The 17,050-nt window shown below is 32.8% G+C and overlaps 1 protein-coding gene across 1 annotated transcript; it reads left to right on the top strand.

The window, feature by feature from the left end:
* The first annotated feature begins 4,907 nt into the window (after positions 1–4,907).
* On the top strand, positions 4,908–8,183 carry LOC100800846 (agamous-like MADS-box protein AGL104). The gene is made up of 9 exons (XM_003543727.4): positions 4,908–5,092; positions 6,470–6,523; positions 6,622–6,654; positions 6,748–6,766; positions 7,252–7,313; positions 7,417–7,444; positions 7,611–7,672; positions 7,801–7,900; positions 7,996–8,183. The coding sequence occupies exons 1-9, from the start codon at positions 4,908–4,910 to the stop codon at positions 8,068–8,070; spliced, it is 618 nt and encodes a 205-aa protein (XP_003543775.3). The 3' UTR covers positions 8,071–8,183.
* Positions 8,184–17,050: the final 8,867 nt, after the last annotated feature.

Genomic DNA, 17,050 nt, shown 5'->3' on the forward strand with positions numbered 1-17,050 from the left:
CGACGAATTTAATCATAAGCATGACGAGATAAAATTATTTTGAGAACAGTTGAGTAGTCATGTGTTTTGTACATTTCATAGATAGAGTCTGTGTGCTAAAATGCTTTCTGGGTTGGACCTGAATCAGGAGGGAGAGGTCCTAATAGATTCTTCGGAGTGTAGGCCTTGGGGGTAAATACACTTTGTTTGAGTGCTCCTTTAAACTTGTGCCGATCCCACATGGTTAGAGCATTCTTGCAAAACAACGTGACCTTGACTGATCTCCCTATGATTTTACCTAGTGAGAGTGACCTGACTTACTAGTGTGTGGTTTGTCTTGTCATGTACTCCTAGGCACCCGATGAGGTTTTTCATTGACATGGTACCACATTGCATATAGGATTGAGTCTTAGTGTATTTGTTGTATAACACTTGTGTATTGATCGATATTGATTGATATAGTAATATTGTGTTTTGATCCTTGAGTACGTGAATGTTGCAAAAATGAATGAGACATGTTGTGTTGTGATGTGATGTTACGCGACAAAGTGGTGGAATGACGTGAGCTATGTTTAAGTAAGTTGTATCTCATTTATATGATATGTACATCTATGTTGTCCCGTTTCTCTATTAGCTAGAAATGTGATAACTCACTCCCCATGTGCTATTTGTGTTTGGATCCTGTAATGATCTTGAACTTTGTGTTCGTGAGAGCAGATGGTTAGGTGGATGGCTATGGAGAACCTCATGCTATAGGACGTGAGAACACAATGCTCTGATAGGATGTGACATTAGGATATATGTTTTTACATTAATATCATGAAGTCTTGGACGACCTTATTTTGAGCCGAGATGATTTTATTATTTATTTGGATAAATTTTATTATGATGTTATAAAAGTGAATGTGAGCCGTTTACCCTTTTGAAAAGCTTTTATTTAAATGTGTTTTAAAAAATTTGAATTAATTCTAATTTCTTATTCCTTTTATTATTAGTACATTTATGTGTGGGGTAGAGGGTGTTACACCTCAGTCTTCCGCTCTTCTCCTATCTGCTTCCTAGTTTTTGAGCTGCTCCTCTTGATGTCCTCCAGGTCTTGCTCCTGTATGGTGATTGTCTGGTCTCTTAACAAATCAGGCTAAGTATTCAGCCTGTATAAGTTCTTCGATCTTGTCCTTTAGGGCCCAACGGTCTTCGGTGTTGTGTCCAATACGGCGGTGATACCTACAGTACTTAATTGCATCTGACCTCAGCCTCGGAGGTTTCGTCTGGGGTAGTTGGATGGGTACCTCCAGGTTGAATGCTTCCTCGAGAATGGTGGTACGATTGGATGTCAGGGGTGTGTAACACTAATACCTAGGCCCTTTGGAGAGAGGCTGGTGCTTGTCTGGCTTGTGCCTATTGTTCGACTTGTGTGAGTTGCACTTGGTGTTTGCTTCGCGGTTCTATCCGGCTTGGCGGACTTCATTCCAGAAATTGGACATTTCTTCCATCTAGATGTAGCCCTTGGCTCGTTCGCGCAGTTTGTCCATGCTACCGGGTGGTTTTTTTTGCACAGATTGCTTATGAACTTGCCTGGGCCTAAGGCGAGGAGCATGGAAGGCAATGCTTCCTCGGGATTGAGATTTCAGATCTAGATGGCCGTGCGCCCAAATCTGTCCATGAACTTTCTGAAGGACTCGTCGTCTGCTTGTTACATACTGGCTAAGGCGGCCGAGGTCATGTTGTGAGACCTGCTAGTAGCGTACTACGTACTGAATCATTCGACAAAGGGTGTCGAAGTTGTCTATGGACCTTGGTGGGAGTCTACCGTATCAGGTCAATGCCGCTCTCTTGAGGGATGTAGGGAAGACACGATGTAGAATCGCATCGTTGTTGGTGTAGAGGTTTGTCTGTGTCAGGAAGGCGTCCAGATGCTCGCCTGGGTCTATTGTCGCATTGCATTGCTTGAGATTGAGTGACTTCCACCCTAAGAGTATGTCTACCTCTATAACGGATGGTCCGTCCAGCTGGACGGTGCATGTGGAAGAGACTTAAGTTGTCGGAAGTGTTGCCTGTGCGACGGGGGTGTGATTCCCCTTGGGTTTGTTCAGGCAAAGTGTGGGCGGATTGCTCGTCACCTTGGGGACGTCTGACACGAGCCTCTAGCTGGTCATGATCAGCTTTTAGTTTTGTCAACTCTTTCTCGTGGCATCGCTCTTTCTCCGCAATGAGGTTTTAGAATTGCTGTAGAGTGTTCGTGTCTTTCATAGTTGCTGGATGAGGATGTGAGTTTGCGAGGGGGGGTCTCGCGTTTGATGCCAGACTTATTGCTAACCATGGATGTGAAAGGATTGACGAGAGGCCGTTGGGTTTGTTTTATCATGTCCCCACGGTGGACGCTAAATGTTCTTACCAAAATCCGAAACCGTGACATGTCAAGGCTGGAAGGTGACAAATTTACAAAGCAATTGGTTGTCTAGCAGTTAGGATCAAAAGGTTGGTTGATGATGGAAACATGAAAAAGGGTGTTTTAATTGGAAGCACTATATATGAAAATGGCCTCTACATTTCGATAGATATGCAATTATGTTAAATAACTTACAAAAAGTTTTATGACTCAAGTGATTCTACCCACTTTGATAAGGAATACCATAGAGTGTTAATTAGATCAGATTGACTCAATGAACCTTACAATCCAAACCAATTAACACTGCACATGACTTAGTGTGTGTTTGTTTTTCCGTTGAATAAATTTCAAACGTAATTCAAGGAGAAGTAACAATTTGTTGCTTCTAAAAAAATTATATGCATCAGAACACGTGCCAACAAATTGAAACGATAAAACAAACACAACTCTTAGTAGGGGACAATCCTACTTTTGCATGATGGGCACCATAATTAACTAACAACCTAGGATAGGCATTACTCATATTCCTCTTCACAGGAAGCTCATATTTTTATAGGCACACAAACATATATACACATTTCTTGAGGCCGACAACACCACTCTCCGTCACATTTTTTTTCTCTACATGCACTACACAATCCCATCCTCTCCTCCTTTCTTTGATTTTAAAAAATAACTTATTCTCTCACACTTCTGATCACTAAAGGCACACAAAGCAAATAATGGAATTTGGAAACATTGATGCCAACTTGCACTTTTGAGCCACATTGATGCATGCATTTTTGATTCTTTCATGGTGTGCTTAAGGACCTAGCTAGCTTCAGTGCATGCTTGTAAGTCACCAAACCAGTGAGGTCCTACTCCTACTCCTTGTTCATTAATTACTGACACTAACAATACATAAATCTTCTCTCCAAATTAAATTCGATACTTCTGAAATTGTTTTTGACCATTGCTTAAGATAACTAGATTTTTTGACATCTAGGTGGAAAAAAAGTTTCATATACATCCAAATGTTCTGCAAATGAGAGGATTTCAGAAATTGAACATGCTACAGCGTCTATGGGTTTTATTAATGTTAAGGAAAACACACTCATGAATTTGAATGTCAAAATAATAATATTACTTTTGCAACTTAATTAGCCAGTACCCTTGTAAGTGCTAATTTTTGAAGCAGTAATAACTTGCTACTGTGTTTCTTTTACCTTACTATACGTTACTGCTATTTTGGTTGCACACGAAATATGATCATTCGATTAGAGAACAATTATTTTAATGAACCAATTTGATTTCAGTTAACTGTCTTGTTCATCTCTGAGGTTTCTTATTAGGCATCACAGTACTTTTGAGGCTTATGTAGCAAAAACTGTTGGAGGCTTATACTTTTAAAAGTAAATAAGCACCAATTGCTTATTTAAACATCGGTGTTTGTACCTTTTAAAATAAAATAAAATCTTTTTAATTAAAAATATATTTCATTAATTTGTAACAGTTGCTCGATCGAGCAGATTAGAAATTTCAAATGTTGATTTTTTTTAAAAACATTTAATGTCAAAAATATTTTGCAGTTGCATTTTTTTTTTATTTTTAATTTTAATACGTACTTTGAGTGGTGAATATTCTTTCTTTCCTTTTTTTTCCTACAATAATAATAATAAAAATATTATATGACTGTTAAATTATTAATAAATAAGGACACAAGTAACAAATCATAATCAATATTTAATACAGACTATGCTTATATGATTTTTTTTGTTGAATATAGATGCTTATATGAGTGATTCGACATTTTTTTTTTCATAATTCGTAGTTTTATGAAATGGTGAATTATGAATTTAATTAATGTACTATTCTTCACACTTCGAACTCTAAAGCGCACACATATTTCTCTCTATAGTTTTAAAGCACATATACATATACAGATAAGATAGACTATTATTGTATATTCATTTAGAGTCATAATCTGTTTATTAGTTCCAACCAATTTCCATATGAAATATGCTACTGAGTTTTTTAATTTATAAAAAAAACTAATAAAACTTGGATAAAATTAAAAATACTTGATATTCTCTATACCACTCATAGAAATTGGCCGAAACATAAATATATCATAATTCGAATCATTTTTCTTATTCAATGAACAAGAGTATTTTGATCAGTCAATGAACCAAAGTATATGTTGCAAACTAATAATTTTCTTTGCATAATTAATTTTACTCTATATTTCATAAACAATATGAAATGACCCAAAGCATCTACGACCCTTTCCTTATAAACTCATCAATCTCTCCGCCTCCCTTCCTTTTCTCCTCTCTCCCGTTTATAACCATTCCCTTTCTCTCTCCTATCCAACGGGTCCTTCTTTTAAGGTTCGTCATGCATGTTTCCATATATTAAAATTTTCTTGTTTTCCGATTCAAAAAAAAGATAGGGCAATTTAGATTTCCTCCTTCAGATTCTTCATTTACTTTTTTTGCAATCGTGAATACAACAACGTACTTTACAGTTTATAGATAATAATAAATCATCGATCAAGAATATGGGTCGTGTTAAACTTGAGATAAAGAGAATAGAGAACCCCACAAATCGACAAGTTACATTCTCTAAACGTAGAAATGGCCTCATCAAGAAAGCATACGAGCTATCAATCTTATGTGACATTGATATTGCCGTTATAATGTTTTCTCCATCAGGACGTGTGAATCACTTTTCCGGTAGGAGAAGGTACGCTCCTCCTTGATCATATCTTAATCTCTTTCTCTAATTTGCAAACATTGGATTTGAATTAATTTCCTTTCTCATACATTTGTTTGTTAATTATGTATAATGATATGTATATTGTGTAGTCATTTTATTTTTCGTAAACATTGATATGAAAGTATCACATTGACTAAGACATCGTCCAACTATGTTGGCACCCCAAAGTCAATTGATCCTCTATCAAATACTAAAGAATTCATTCCCAAAAAACAAATAAAGCAGCACGAAAAAACGAGTACTATTTCTGAAAAATTCTAATATAATGAAATCAGGAATTAGATCTCACCAAATAAAGCTTTGGCAGTGAGTATGATGTGTCGTCATTTGAACGAAATAGATCGAAATTAATCTCCAGAATTAATATAACAAGGAAACTAATGCATCTGAAGGGTTGGTTGCTTCCAATCCATTTTCAGAAAGTTAAAAGTTATTCTATCTCCATTTTCTTATATTTCTACATTCGAAGGTTTAACTCATGAGTGTAATTAATAACTTGTCATGTTATTTGTTGATTTATTTTAATTTGGAGGATGATATTCGTCTTAATAGAACACAACAAGTTTTCATAAGCTTCCCTCAAACTTCTATATTGCCCATCAGGGAATTAGGATTTCTCTTAATTCTCTTCCTCAACAATGTCTTGTTTATGTTTTACATGCGATGGCGCACGGTTAGATAACAAAAATAGTTATATTTGTCCCAGTTTCGTTGAATAATTAGATTATTTTTAAAACAATAGTTAGCTTTTTTTCTTCTTGGAAGTTAGATTGTTAAGTTGTGTTCTACCTTTTTAGCTGAATGGCCATATCTCTGCCCTGAGGATTAGGATCTTAAGCAAGATATATTTTTTGTTGAATCTTTGCTTCATCATCGTTGGCCTTCTGAATTTGTTGAAAAACAGCAACTAATATTTTTGCCCAAAATTTTTTTTTTTAAAAAAATGTCAAGTAGTTATTCTTTTAAGAGAAGTAACCTGATAAGTAAAATTTAAAGCTAAACCATCCAATGGTTTTTTTTTTTTTAAAATAAAATTCTTAATCTTGTAGAGATATATTTATACTTATGTTTGACAGATGGAAATATAGTGTGCATGACATTAATCTAAACGCAGCTTAGTTATACTTTATTTATATTTAACTAGCCTTTCGGAAATATAATGTGCATGACATTAATCTATACGCAGCTTGTTACCAATTTTTTAAAGATATCTTCTCTTTCCACCTCTTAATTTTTCCGGTCTTTGATTTAATTGATTTATATTTTTCTATATAATGAATGTGAGATTCATTATTTGATCATATAATGAGCTATAGTCATTTTGTTATTTGTTGTGGTATTCAGGATTGAGGATGTTTTCACTCGTTACATTAATCTTCCTGATCAAGTAAGAGATAAGTAAGTTCTGAACCTTGATTTCTCATGTGATATGGTGGTTATAAATTTTTTTTTATTGCATTGAGGTTTTATTATTTATTGTAATTTGTTTCGTGTAGCGCTGTAAGTTTTCCTGAGCTACCCTACCGCAGGTATAATTTCAAGAATTCTCTGCCTTATTTCCCATATAATACTTAATTTGTCCAGGTCACTAAATCTTTTCCTGATATATTTATTTGTGGCAGGGGTATTCAGAATAAGGAGGTATTTTCACTTACTAAATTTATATAAAAATTAAACCCTTTCCAAGAAAAAATAGAATTTATTTTACAATAATATTTCAAGCATGAAAATTTGACGTTTGAGTAACTAATTTAATTAAAAATGTATCGCTTATCATATGAATATTTATAATTTACAAATTATTATATATGTTAAATTTATTAATTTTTATAATTTTTTTAAAAGCCACACTTAGAATGATTTCTAATTGATCCACAATGTCTTTATACTAAAAATACATATAAATTCATAACTTATTTTTAATAGAAAAGATCTGTAAGAGTTTGTACAAAAAATAATAAGTCACTTTCAAAAGTTTAGTCAACCACCTATTAAGAAGTTATAAAATAAAATCATTCTTTGACTTAGCTTAGGATTGGATATATTTTACAAATCTTCGAATTAAAATGCCTAGTTGTTTTTTATTGTTAACATGACTACTCCATAAATGTTTGGACATTTTGCAGTATCTGCTTAGGACCCTTCAGCAACTAAGGAGTGAAAATGACATAGCTCTTCAACTGGCCAAGTTTGTATAAATGTTTAAAATTTCTTTTAATAATTTTTTAAAATATTTTGGATGATCTAATAGTGCTAATTTTTGTTTATTCTTTCCTAATGCTTCAAACAAGTCCGGGAGACATTAACTCTGAGATTGAGGTAATTAAACAAACCATGCTATATTTTATGTTAAACACTAACTTTTTAGTTACATCATGTTCACACCGACATATATTGATTTATGCAATCCATTCTTCTTTTAAAATAAGACTCTTATTTCCATTATAATTCACAAAATTATTATTGAAAATCTCTTCTTAACCAGGAACTCCAACAAGAAGTTAATAAGTTACAGCAACAACTTCAAATGACAGAGGAGCAAATAAGGTTCCTTGACAACAAAATTACTTCACACTTAATTTTCATCTTAAAAATATTATTACTAGCTCATATAGTATTTGTTTATTCTTTTATGCTTTTCAATAATGTTTTTAATGTTGGAAGGATAAATACAGGTTATATGAACCCGACCCATTAAAGATGTCAACTATGGCGGATCTTGAAAACAGCGAAAAGTATCTTGTAGATGTCTTGACACGTGTCATACAGAGAAAGGTTTATAATAATCTATATCAATCTTTAGGGTCTTAGTGATTTAGTACTTTGTACAAATCTATATTATTTGGAAAACTTGTTAACTGTGGTTGCAGGAATACTTGTTGAGCAACCATCTATCTTCGTATGATCCATCTGGTATTCAGGTAATCAATGAATTCAATTACTAAGGAATATTTTTTTTTTTTTTTTACAATAAGTAAGTCTAGAAGACAAATTTAATATGGTCATGTAGTTATATAAAAAAAATTAATTATAATAATTTATTCGTAATTACATTGCTATTTTTTTTACACTCGTTCATTTAAAAATTATAATATATAGTCATTAAGTTAATCGAATTTTATAATTGCTATTCCAAGTCATTCTAATTTTTGATATGTTAACAATGTGAAATTTTTACACTAATAATGTATAATTTTATTATATAAAGGATTTAATTTAAATATATTGACAATATAAATATTTTTTACACAATTATCCAATATATAATAATAAGATTGTCAGATTTTGTAATAATTATTTTAAAAATAATAAAGAAAATGATATTTGTTTGATTTACACTATAAACATCTTGTTATCGATAAACTCTTAATACACTGCTATTTTGATTAATTAGGATTATATAATTTTGGCAGGGGATACCGACCTCTTTCGAGAATGTAGGTTGGTTGCAGGATGGGAATCAGAACCATACCCAGATTTTTGATGCATCTGCTCCTTTAGATCCTTTGAGGTTTCAATTTCATGTTTTTATACTTTCTGATTAATGATGATTTCCTTTAGTAAAATTGAAAACACTTCTCGTAAGAAAAGAAAACATTTGTATAATATTATTAATATAGTAATAAAAATAAAATGACGATGATACATATCCAGGGACTTGTCTTCCACCGTGTATGGTTCATTTTCCCAAGGGACAAGTTCAAATGCTAATCCACGAATCATGGGGGAGTGCCACGTGTCAAATCCAAGTGATGGGAACCTTCAAGCATGGCCTCTAGGGTACACCTTGTATCCTCATCATCATATTCAGCATGGCATGGTGGGACCCGACATGACAGATATGATGCCAAATGGGCAGGTGAACATCCCAATCACTCCCTCACACGTGGAACAACCTAAGAATGAATCTGTAGAATATGACCAGTCCAAACAACCTCCTCCTCATCATCAACTTAATGCTCAATGACACATACCATAATGGCTAATGCTATTACCATTGAGATGCCAAGTCTCATTCTTACTCATTTTTTTAAGATATAAATGCGAAGCATGCCAGCTTCAAAAATGCCCTATTAACTTGTTATGTGTAAGATTACATACATGATGATCATGTGCATAGAAAATGTAATTCGGATGGTCCTTGTATTACCAAAGAAAAAAAATAGAATAGCTAACAAGAAACAACAAGCAACAATTTTGTTCTCTTTTACATTCACTGCACCAAATTTTACTACGACAACTAAAGGTTGTCATGATTAGTTATTTAAATAATTTAATCATAACAATATAATAACATATAACAATTTAGTTTTTATAATCATAACCCTAACTTTTTTTTAACCGATCATGATTTTGTAAAATCAGTTTTATTTTTTAAAAAACTGATTATATAACCAGTTATTTATTCAAAACTGGTTATTTTCTTGTACTGTTGATAATTATCAACTGTACAAGAAAATACTTGTATATATGGGAGGTTGTTTGGTTTGTGATTATTTGGGTTATATGGAAAAACATAAACTCTTGTGCATTCCAAGCAAAGAAGCAAGAATTGGCTGAGATGATGGTTATATGGGAGGTTTGTTGAAGGTTTTGTCATGGAGATGGCTAACTACCAGAGGTGGATTTTCATATCCTTTATCATGCTGCAGGTTTAATGTTACAGCAACTGTGTAAAAAATGTAACCTTTGTGTTCTCACGATTTTTTTTATGACATTCTTGGTGTGAAAGTATGGATGTTGGGGTGACCTAAAATAAAGGATTGGAACCAACGGCTACCGGGTTCATACAACAAATGGTTTTACAGATGGAATGCTGTAGTCGTTGGGTACTTATTCCTTTGAGGAATTATAAAGTTTTCAAATTAAAGCTATGTGCATGGATGCTAATATTTTGGTTGCCTAAGATTACAAACGCTTTTGGGGCCTTTCAGGTGTACTTGTAACAATTCCATTTCATTACATAAACACTAAACTATCACATATAAAGATTTACTTTTTAGTCTTTTTAAAAACTTTTGAATTAATTTAATTAATGAAAATATCATGAATTTTTCACAATTTCAAGCATGTCATCTAATAATCGCAAATAAATGTCATCAAGTCATAAAATATAAAGCAAATGCTAACTAGTGCTCTACTCTTACGACATTGGTTAATGAATTAAAATGAGAAAGATTTTATTAAAATGTGCAAAATTGTGTTATCCATAACTTAATTCTTTTAAGCTATCTTATGATTTTCACACATTAAATATATTTTCTCCTTTTAATTCCTTAACTATTCTTAAGAACATTGGCTAGTAAGACTCTATTAATCTACTTGTGTTTTAGAGCACTACAACATCAACACATCATAAGATATCCAAAACAAATCTCAAGGGATTTCCTTAAGGGAATAAATACAACATAGGTCCATAATTATATATAATCCCTAAGCTAGTCCCAACTAATATAAAACATAAATAAAATGATTAAGGGTTGGATCCCTAAGCCCACCATCAAGTCTCATTACTAGAAAAGAGTTTTTAACATCGTTTATTTTGGACATTCAACATTAGTTTTGAATCGATGTTGAAACTACCGACGTTAAAAGTATCAACGTTAATATCGGTTATGAAAACAATGTTAAAATATACTACACAACATCGATTTTTAAGAAAACTGATGTCATATTATAAGAAATAAACCAAAAAAATGTAAAATATGCAAAAATCAACATCAATTTTGTTGAAAACCAATGTTGTAGTGTACTCACAACATCGATTTTTGTAAAAATCAATGTTGTGCAAACAACATTAATTTTAAGAAAAATTGATGTTGTGGTGCAAAAAATATCGGATTTTAAAAAAAATCGATGTTGAATTGTGTATTTTGAAACACTTTCTTCATCGATTATGAAAAAACCGATTTTGAAAGTCATATACAACATCGATTTTCAACAAAATCAATGTTGATTTTTGCATATTTTACATTATGTTTTCTTTATAGGTCATAGTTTCACATCTCCTTGTTCTCTCCCACCAATTGACTTATTATCAAAGACCAACATTTAAAAAGATCATCCTATCGTCTATCAGGTGTCAAAGACCAACCCTCTAAAAAGTTTATCCTATCATCTATCAGGTGGAGGAAGCCTAGTAAAAATTTGTATATTTATACAACTCCTCACACAAGGGTCTTCAGGCTTCAAGCTTGAACAAGGCACAAACAAACTATATACATTTGTGCTGAGATTTAACTTAGTCTCTGAAATTTAATTTAACTAAGTTTCTCTTGTTCTTTTTATTTCTGCATTTATAGTTTCATCAAAAAGTTAAAAAAGTTGTGACTTACTTTACATCTTATTCATTGGATTAAGTCACAAATGTAAACGATTGGTTATTAGTTATAAAATGGATACATGACAATGAGATTAATTATGATTTGAGTTTAGAAGTTAGAATCTCAGCAGCAAGACTTCATATACAGAAAAATACTATTTTTATTACCGAGGAAAGTGGAGTAGTGTAATTAGGGGGCAAACAAGATATCCATCAAACAAAGTGGGAAAAAAATAGGTACAATAGAACAAATTTCTAGGTGCACCTAACAAAATATTGGAATAAAACATCATTCTAGAAAGGGATTACTATTACAATCTTTTTTTTTTTATTCGGCCAAATGAATTTATATATTCTTTGTTAAGAACATAATACTTAAAAGATGAAATCAATCGTTTACTCTTTCTTTTTGCTGTTTTACATTTTAATCCTATTATAAGTAGCTAATCCTACACAAGAACCTAACTATTTACGTAGTAATTAGATTAATTAGACAAATACGTTATTAAAGGTGACTTTTCAAATATTGTATTATACTTAATGTTGATTAAAGATATTTACGTAGTAATTAAAAATAAAAATAAACATTGTTGATTAATTGGAAAGGAAAATAATTTTTTTATTTATTTACGGTGATATAAAAATTCATATGACATGCAAATAGAGATTATCCTATTTGAGAAAAATACATTGCGGCATAATAATTAGAGTACACAGAGATTATCCTATTCTTAAAAGCATGAAAGTTTTAGATAATATGATTTTGACGATTTATAACTAATTAAAGTGTAACTAATTTTTGTTAAAAAAAATGTACAAGCGTAACTGATACATTTTATTGAAGTTGAATACTCAAAATGTAAATATTATTAAATAACTTTGTATTTTTGTATGGTACTCTTGTTAACATTCTCTAAGAATTCTATATAGGAAGAAGGGGCTTTCATTTTAAGTGCATGTAAATGACAGACCTGGCTTGATTAAACACAACATCAAGTAACAAACAATTGGGATTTACCAGCTTACTTGTTTTTAATCTCTCACTACTAAAAAAAAACCTTTCTACATCGGTCAATTAACATCGGTTATTGCAAAAATCGATATTAATAAAAGCACGGTAACATTTTTGTAAATAAATGGAGTTACTTAACATCGATTTTAGAAAAATCGATGTTAACTACTTCATGTTAACATCGGTTATTTAAATAACCGATGTGAACATGATGTTAAGATGAATATGTTAACATCGATTTTGGCAAAATCAATGTTAACTGCATATAGTTAACATCGGTTGTGACAAAACCAATGTTAAGGAGTTGATCTTAACATCGGTTTTTTAAAAAACCGATGTTACCTAGTTGATGTTAACATCAGTTTTCTAAAAATCGATCTTAACTATATTCAATTAACATCAGTTATCCTTAAAAAACCGATGTTACCTACTTGATGTTAACATCAGTTTTCTAAAAATCGATCTTAACTATATTCAATTAACATCAGTTATCCTTAAAAAAACCGATGTTGTTATGTTTATAAGTTAAAACGTTGAAATTTCACAACCCGCGCGCTCGAAACCCCTACACTCGGTCTTCTCTTTCTCCTCCCGCTTGAAATCTGCCGGAAACCGCTCGCTTGACACCGACATTGTCCCACATTGTTTTCAATACTGCTGAAAACCGCTCGTTCGAACCCACAGAACCCCCTATCGAAGAAAACCCTACACTACTCTTGGAACTGTGGCTCGAAGAAAACCCTACATACACTCCTCCACTAGGTACTAGGGTGCTAAAACAGTTCATGTTTGTCACTTCTCCGCGAGGTACTAGGGTGCTGAAACACTTGTGGGTGCTCAAAGCTCAAAGCTTTCTCCACGAGGTACGTAGGTCAACTTCGTGTTCTTTGTGGGTTGTTGTACCTATGTGCACGATGGTAGAAGTATGCTAAGTTTGAGTGGGTGTTCATGTTTTATAGTTTTTTTTATGCTAAGTTGCTACTTTTATTGATTTGTCTTTGCTTTTTTTTTTTTTCTGTGTGCATCCCATACCCAGCACAAGGCCACATAAACCCAATGCTCAAGCTAGCAAAACTATTGATTTCAGTTAAACTTAGATGCTCCACATTCTCAAAACTACCCAAGCTACTCTTCTCACCAATGATGTTGGTCTAGTTCTGTTATGGCTATTCTGTGACGTATATTGTATTCTATTTTTTTTTGGCTTTGAATTCAATAATTTTCATAGAATAGAATGACAAATGTTTTGAAATCTTTGTTTTTCAACCTTTTTTGACTGATTTTTGAATGATAAAACATGTATAATTTTATTCCACTGGCACGGGTGATAAGTGCTGAGATATATTTCTTTATTAGGTTTAATTTAAAAAATTCATATCTAAGATTAACTGAAACTTGTATGGATTTAATGTTTAGAAGGAAAAAGTTAATATTCGACACATTAGGGCTAGGTTTGGACATGAAACTAGAAGCCCTGGATCAACCACTGTTGTACTTGTTCCCCTTCTTGTTGAATCACTCTAGTCCTCAACACCTGGTATGGCTGCAGTGTAGTGGATGGTAGAAATATGCTAAGTTTGAGTGGGTGTTCATGTTTTATAGTTTATTCCCTTTGCCCCTAAATAACATTTATTTTGTAGGATATGTTGATCTAGGCGACCCTTCTCAAATATGTCCATATTGTCAAGCTGCTATGTGGTATGAAGAAAGAACGAGGAAAAATAGAAAGCAAGCTAATTCCAAATATAGTCTTTGTTACAACATGGGAAAGATACAACTTCCTTTTCTAAAGAATCCTCCAATGCTTTTGCAACAACTACTATGTGATGACGAATCACGCGAAAGCAGAAATTACCAACAATATATCAAGGCTTATAATATGATGATTGCATTCGGCTCTCCTAGGGCCAAGATGGATACAAGTTTGCTCAAAGGAAAAGGTCTAGCAATATACAAAATTCATGGACAGTCATGCCATTTGATTGGAAGCCTGCTACCAATGGTTGGGAAACCACCAAAATTTGCCTAACTGTATATATATGATACAGAAAATGAAATTGGAAACATAAAATGAAATTGAAAACAGAATTGGTGCAATTAGGTAAATGTGTTTTTTTTTTACTTTGTTTACTTTGAATGGCTAAATGACGTTTTTTATTCAGTTGTCACACAGGTAAATGATGGACTGAATTATTTAGTTTATGTTACTGATGACATTTTCTATATTTGTGCAAGGCAAAATCTACTTGATTCAAAGCTTGTGTCGAAGTTAAAAGATATGCTTGATGAATACAGTGTCTTTTCTAAGTCTTTTCGGATGGCGAAAGACAAATATGATAACTATTAGACAAAGAATCTTAACCTACAATTGATTGCAGATAGGAAGAAGGATGGAAGGATTTATAATTCGCCCACAGTTTCAGAGGTGGTTGCAGTTATTGTTGGTGATGCAAGTTAACCTATAAATCAAGACATAATACTTGAAAAGCAAATTGGACGATTACAAAGAATCAATGAGCTTCGTTCAGGTTATCTTGGATTGCAATATCCTCTGTTGTTTCCTTATGGTGAAGATGGGTACCGCGGTGATATCAAACATAGAGATATAGATGATTCTTATGAAAGGAAGAGAAGCAAACTAACTATCAGAGAGTTCTTGTGTTTTAGGCTGCAGTCTAGAAAAGATGAAACACAAAATTTATTGAGGTCTAGAAGTTGTTTTAGCAATTCATTGTTGATGGTTATACAATGATGGAAACATAATGATTATTGTTTATCAGATCTCATCAGAAGTAGTTGCGTTGTGTTCAATATAATACTTTAAAAAACTCACAGCACCAGTTGAAAATCAGCATGCCAATTGTGGAAAGCGTATTGGCTTACCTTCATCTTTTTTTGGTAGCCATAGATATATGGATCAATTGTACTTTGATGGAATGACCATTTGTAGCACTGTTGGATTTCCAGGTTTGCTCTTAACATTCACTTGCAACCCGTACTAGCCTGAGATTCAATGATTTGTTTCAACTCTTAATTTATCTGCACAAGATCGGCCACACATTGTAACAAGAGTTTTTAAACTCAAGCTAGAACAATTAATGTCTGACTTAAAGGACAGAAATTTTTTAGGAAATATGCTTGCATGTAAGTTATTCATTCCTAATGCTCTTAGTGCTAAACTTATCATTGCATGTATACTTGTGATTAGCCTATCCATCTTCCAATTGTAGATATTTACACCACCAAATTCCAAAAGAGAGGTTTGCCACATGCTCATATATTGTTGTTTCTGGATGTTGGCAGCAAATATCCATCTCCTACAGATATTGATCATATCATATCAATTGAGATACCAGATTCTATTGAACAACCACAACTCTAAGAGTGTGTCAAAAAACATATGATGCATGGTCTATGTGGTCATGCAAATAGGCAGCCACCATGCATGAAAGATAGAAAGTGTTCTAGATATTTCCCAAAAAAAATGGCAAGCTGAAACTGTTGTTGACCAAGACGGCTATCCTATTTATAAAAGGCGTAATGATGGTAAATATACTGACAAAAATGGTGTAGCACTAGACAATAGATACATGGTACCATACAATCCATACTTATTGTTGAAATATCAAGCTCACCTCAACATAGAATGGTGCAATCAATCAATGTTTATCAAGTATTTATTCAAGTACATTAATAAAGGTTATGATCGCATAACCGCAGCTCTTGTGCCCGTTGAAAATGAAGATGGAACAACTAAACAAATTGTTCATGAGATTAAGCATTATCTTAATGGTAGGTATATTTCTCCTTGTGAAGCTTGCTGAAGAATATTTTCATTCCAGATTCACAAGAGATCATCTGCTGTTGAAAGGTTGTACTTTCATTTGCCTGGTGAGAATTCAGTCATATTTAAAGATGGTGATAACATTGATGCCTTGCTGTCCAAGTCATCCGTTAAAGAGTCCAAGTTTACCTTTTGACTGCAAGCTAATGCCGTTTTCCAACAAGCAAAAGATCTTACATATCTACAATTCATAACAAAATTTACATACATTGCCAATAAAAGATGTTGGAAGCCACATAAAGGAGGCTATACAATTGGAAGGCTTAACTGGGTGCCTCCAAGTACTAGAGAATTGTATTATCTTAGGATGATGTTGGATGTAGTTAAAGGGCCAACAACTTATGAACAAATTCATATAGTCAATGGTCAATTGTATTCTACATTTAGAGAAGCTTGCTTTGCTATGGGTTTCATGGTTAATGATAAGGAATATATTGAGGCTTTAAGAGAAGCATACCATTGGGGTTAAGGCCAATTCCTTAGAAGACTCTTTGTAACAATGTTGTTATCAAACAGCATTGAGAGACCAAATCATGTATGGTCTGAAACATGTGAGTGCCTAATTGATGGTATCCTTCATTGGCAAAGAAGGATAAGAAACATACCTGGTAACATATATTAAACCATGGCTTCTTTTTCCAATTACAATTATTGTTCAGAACTTAAATACTCTATTTCTTTTTTTGTGTGCAAAGATTTGCAACTGGAAATAGAAGAGTTACAGAATTTGGCATTGCTTGAGATTGA

This window comes from Glycine max, chromosome 13 (genome assembly GCF_000004515.6).
Source record: "Glycine max cultivar Williams 82 chromosome 13, Glycine_max_v4.0, whole genome shotgun sequence".
Lineage (NCBI taxonomy): Eukaryota > Viridiplantae > Streptophyta > Magnoliopsida > Fabales > Fabaceae > Glycine > Glycine max.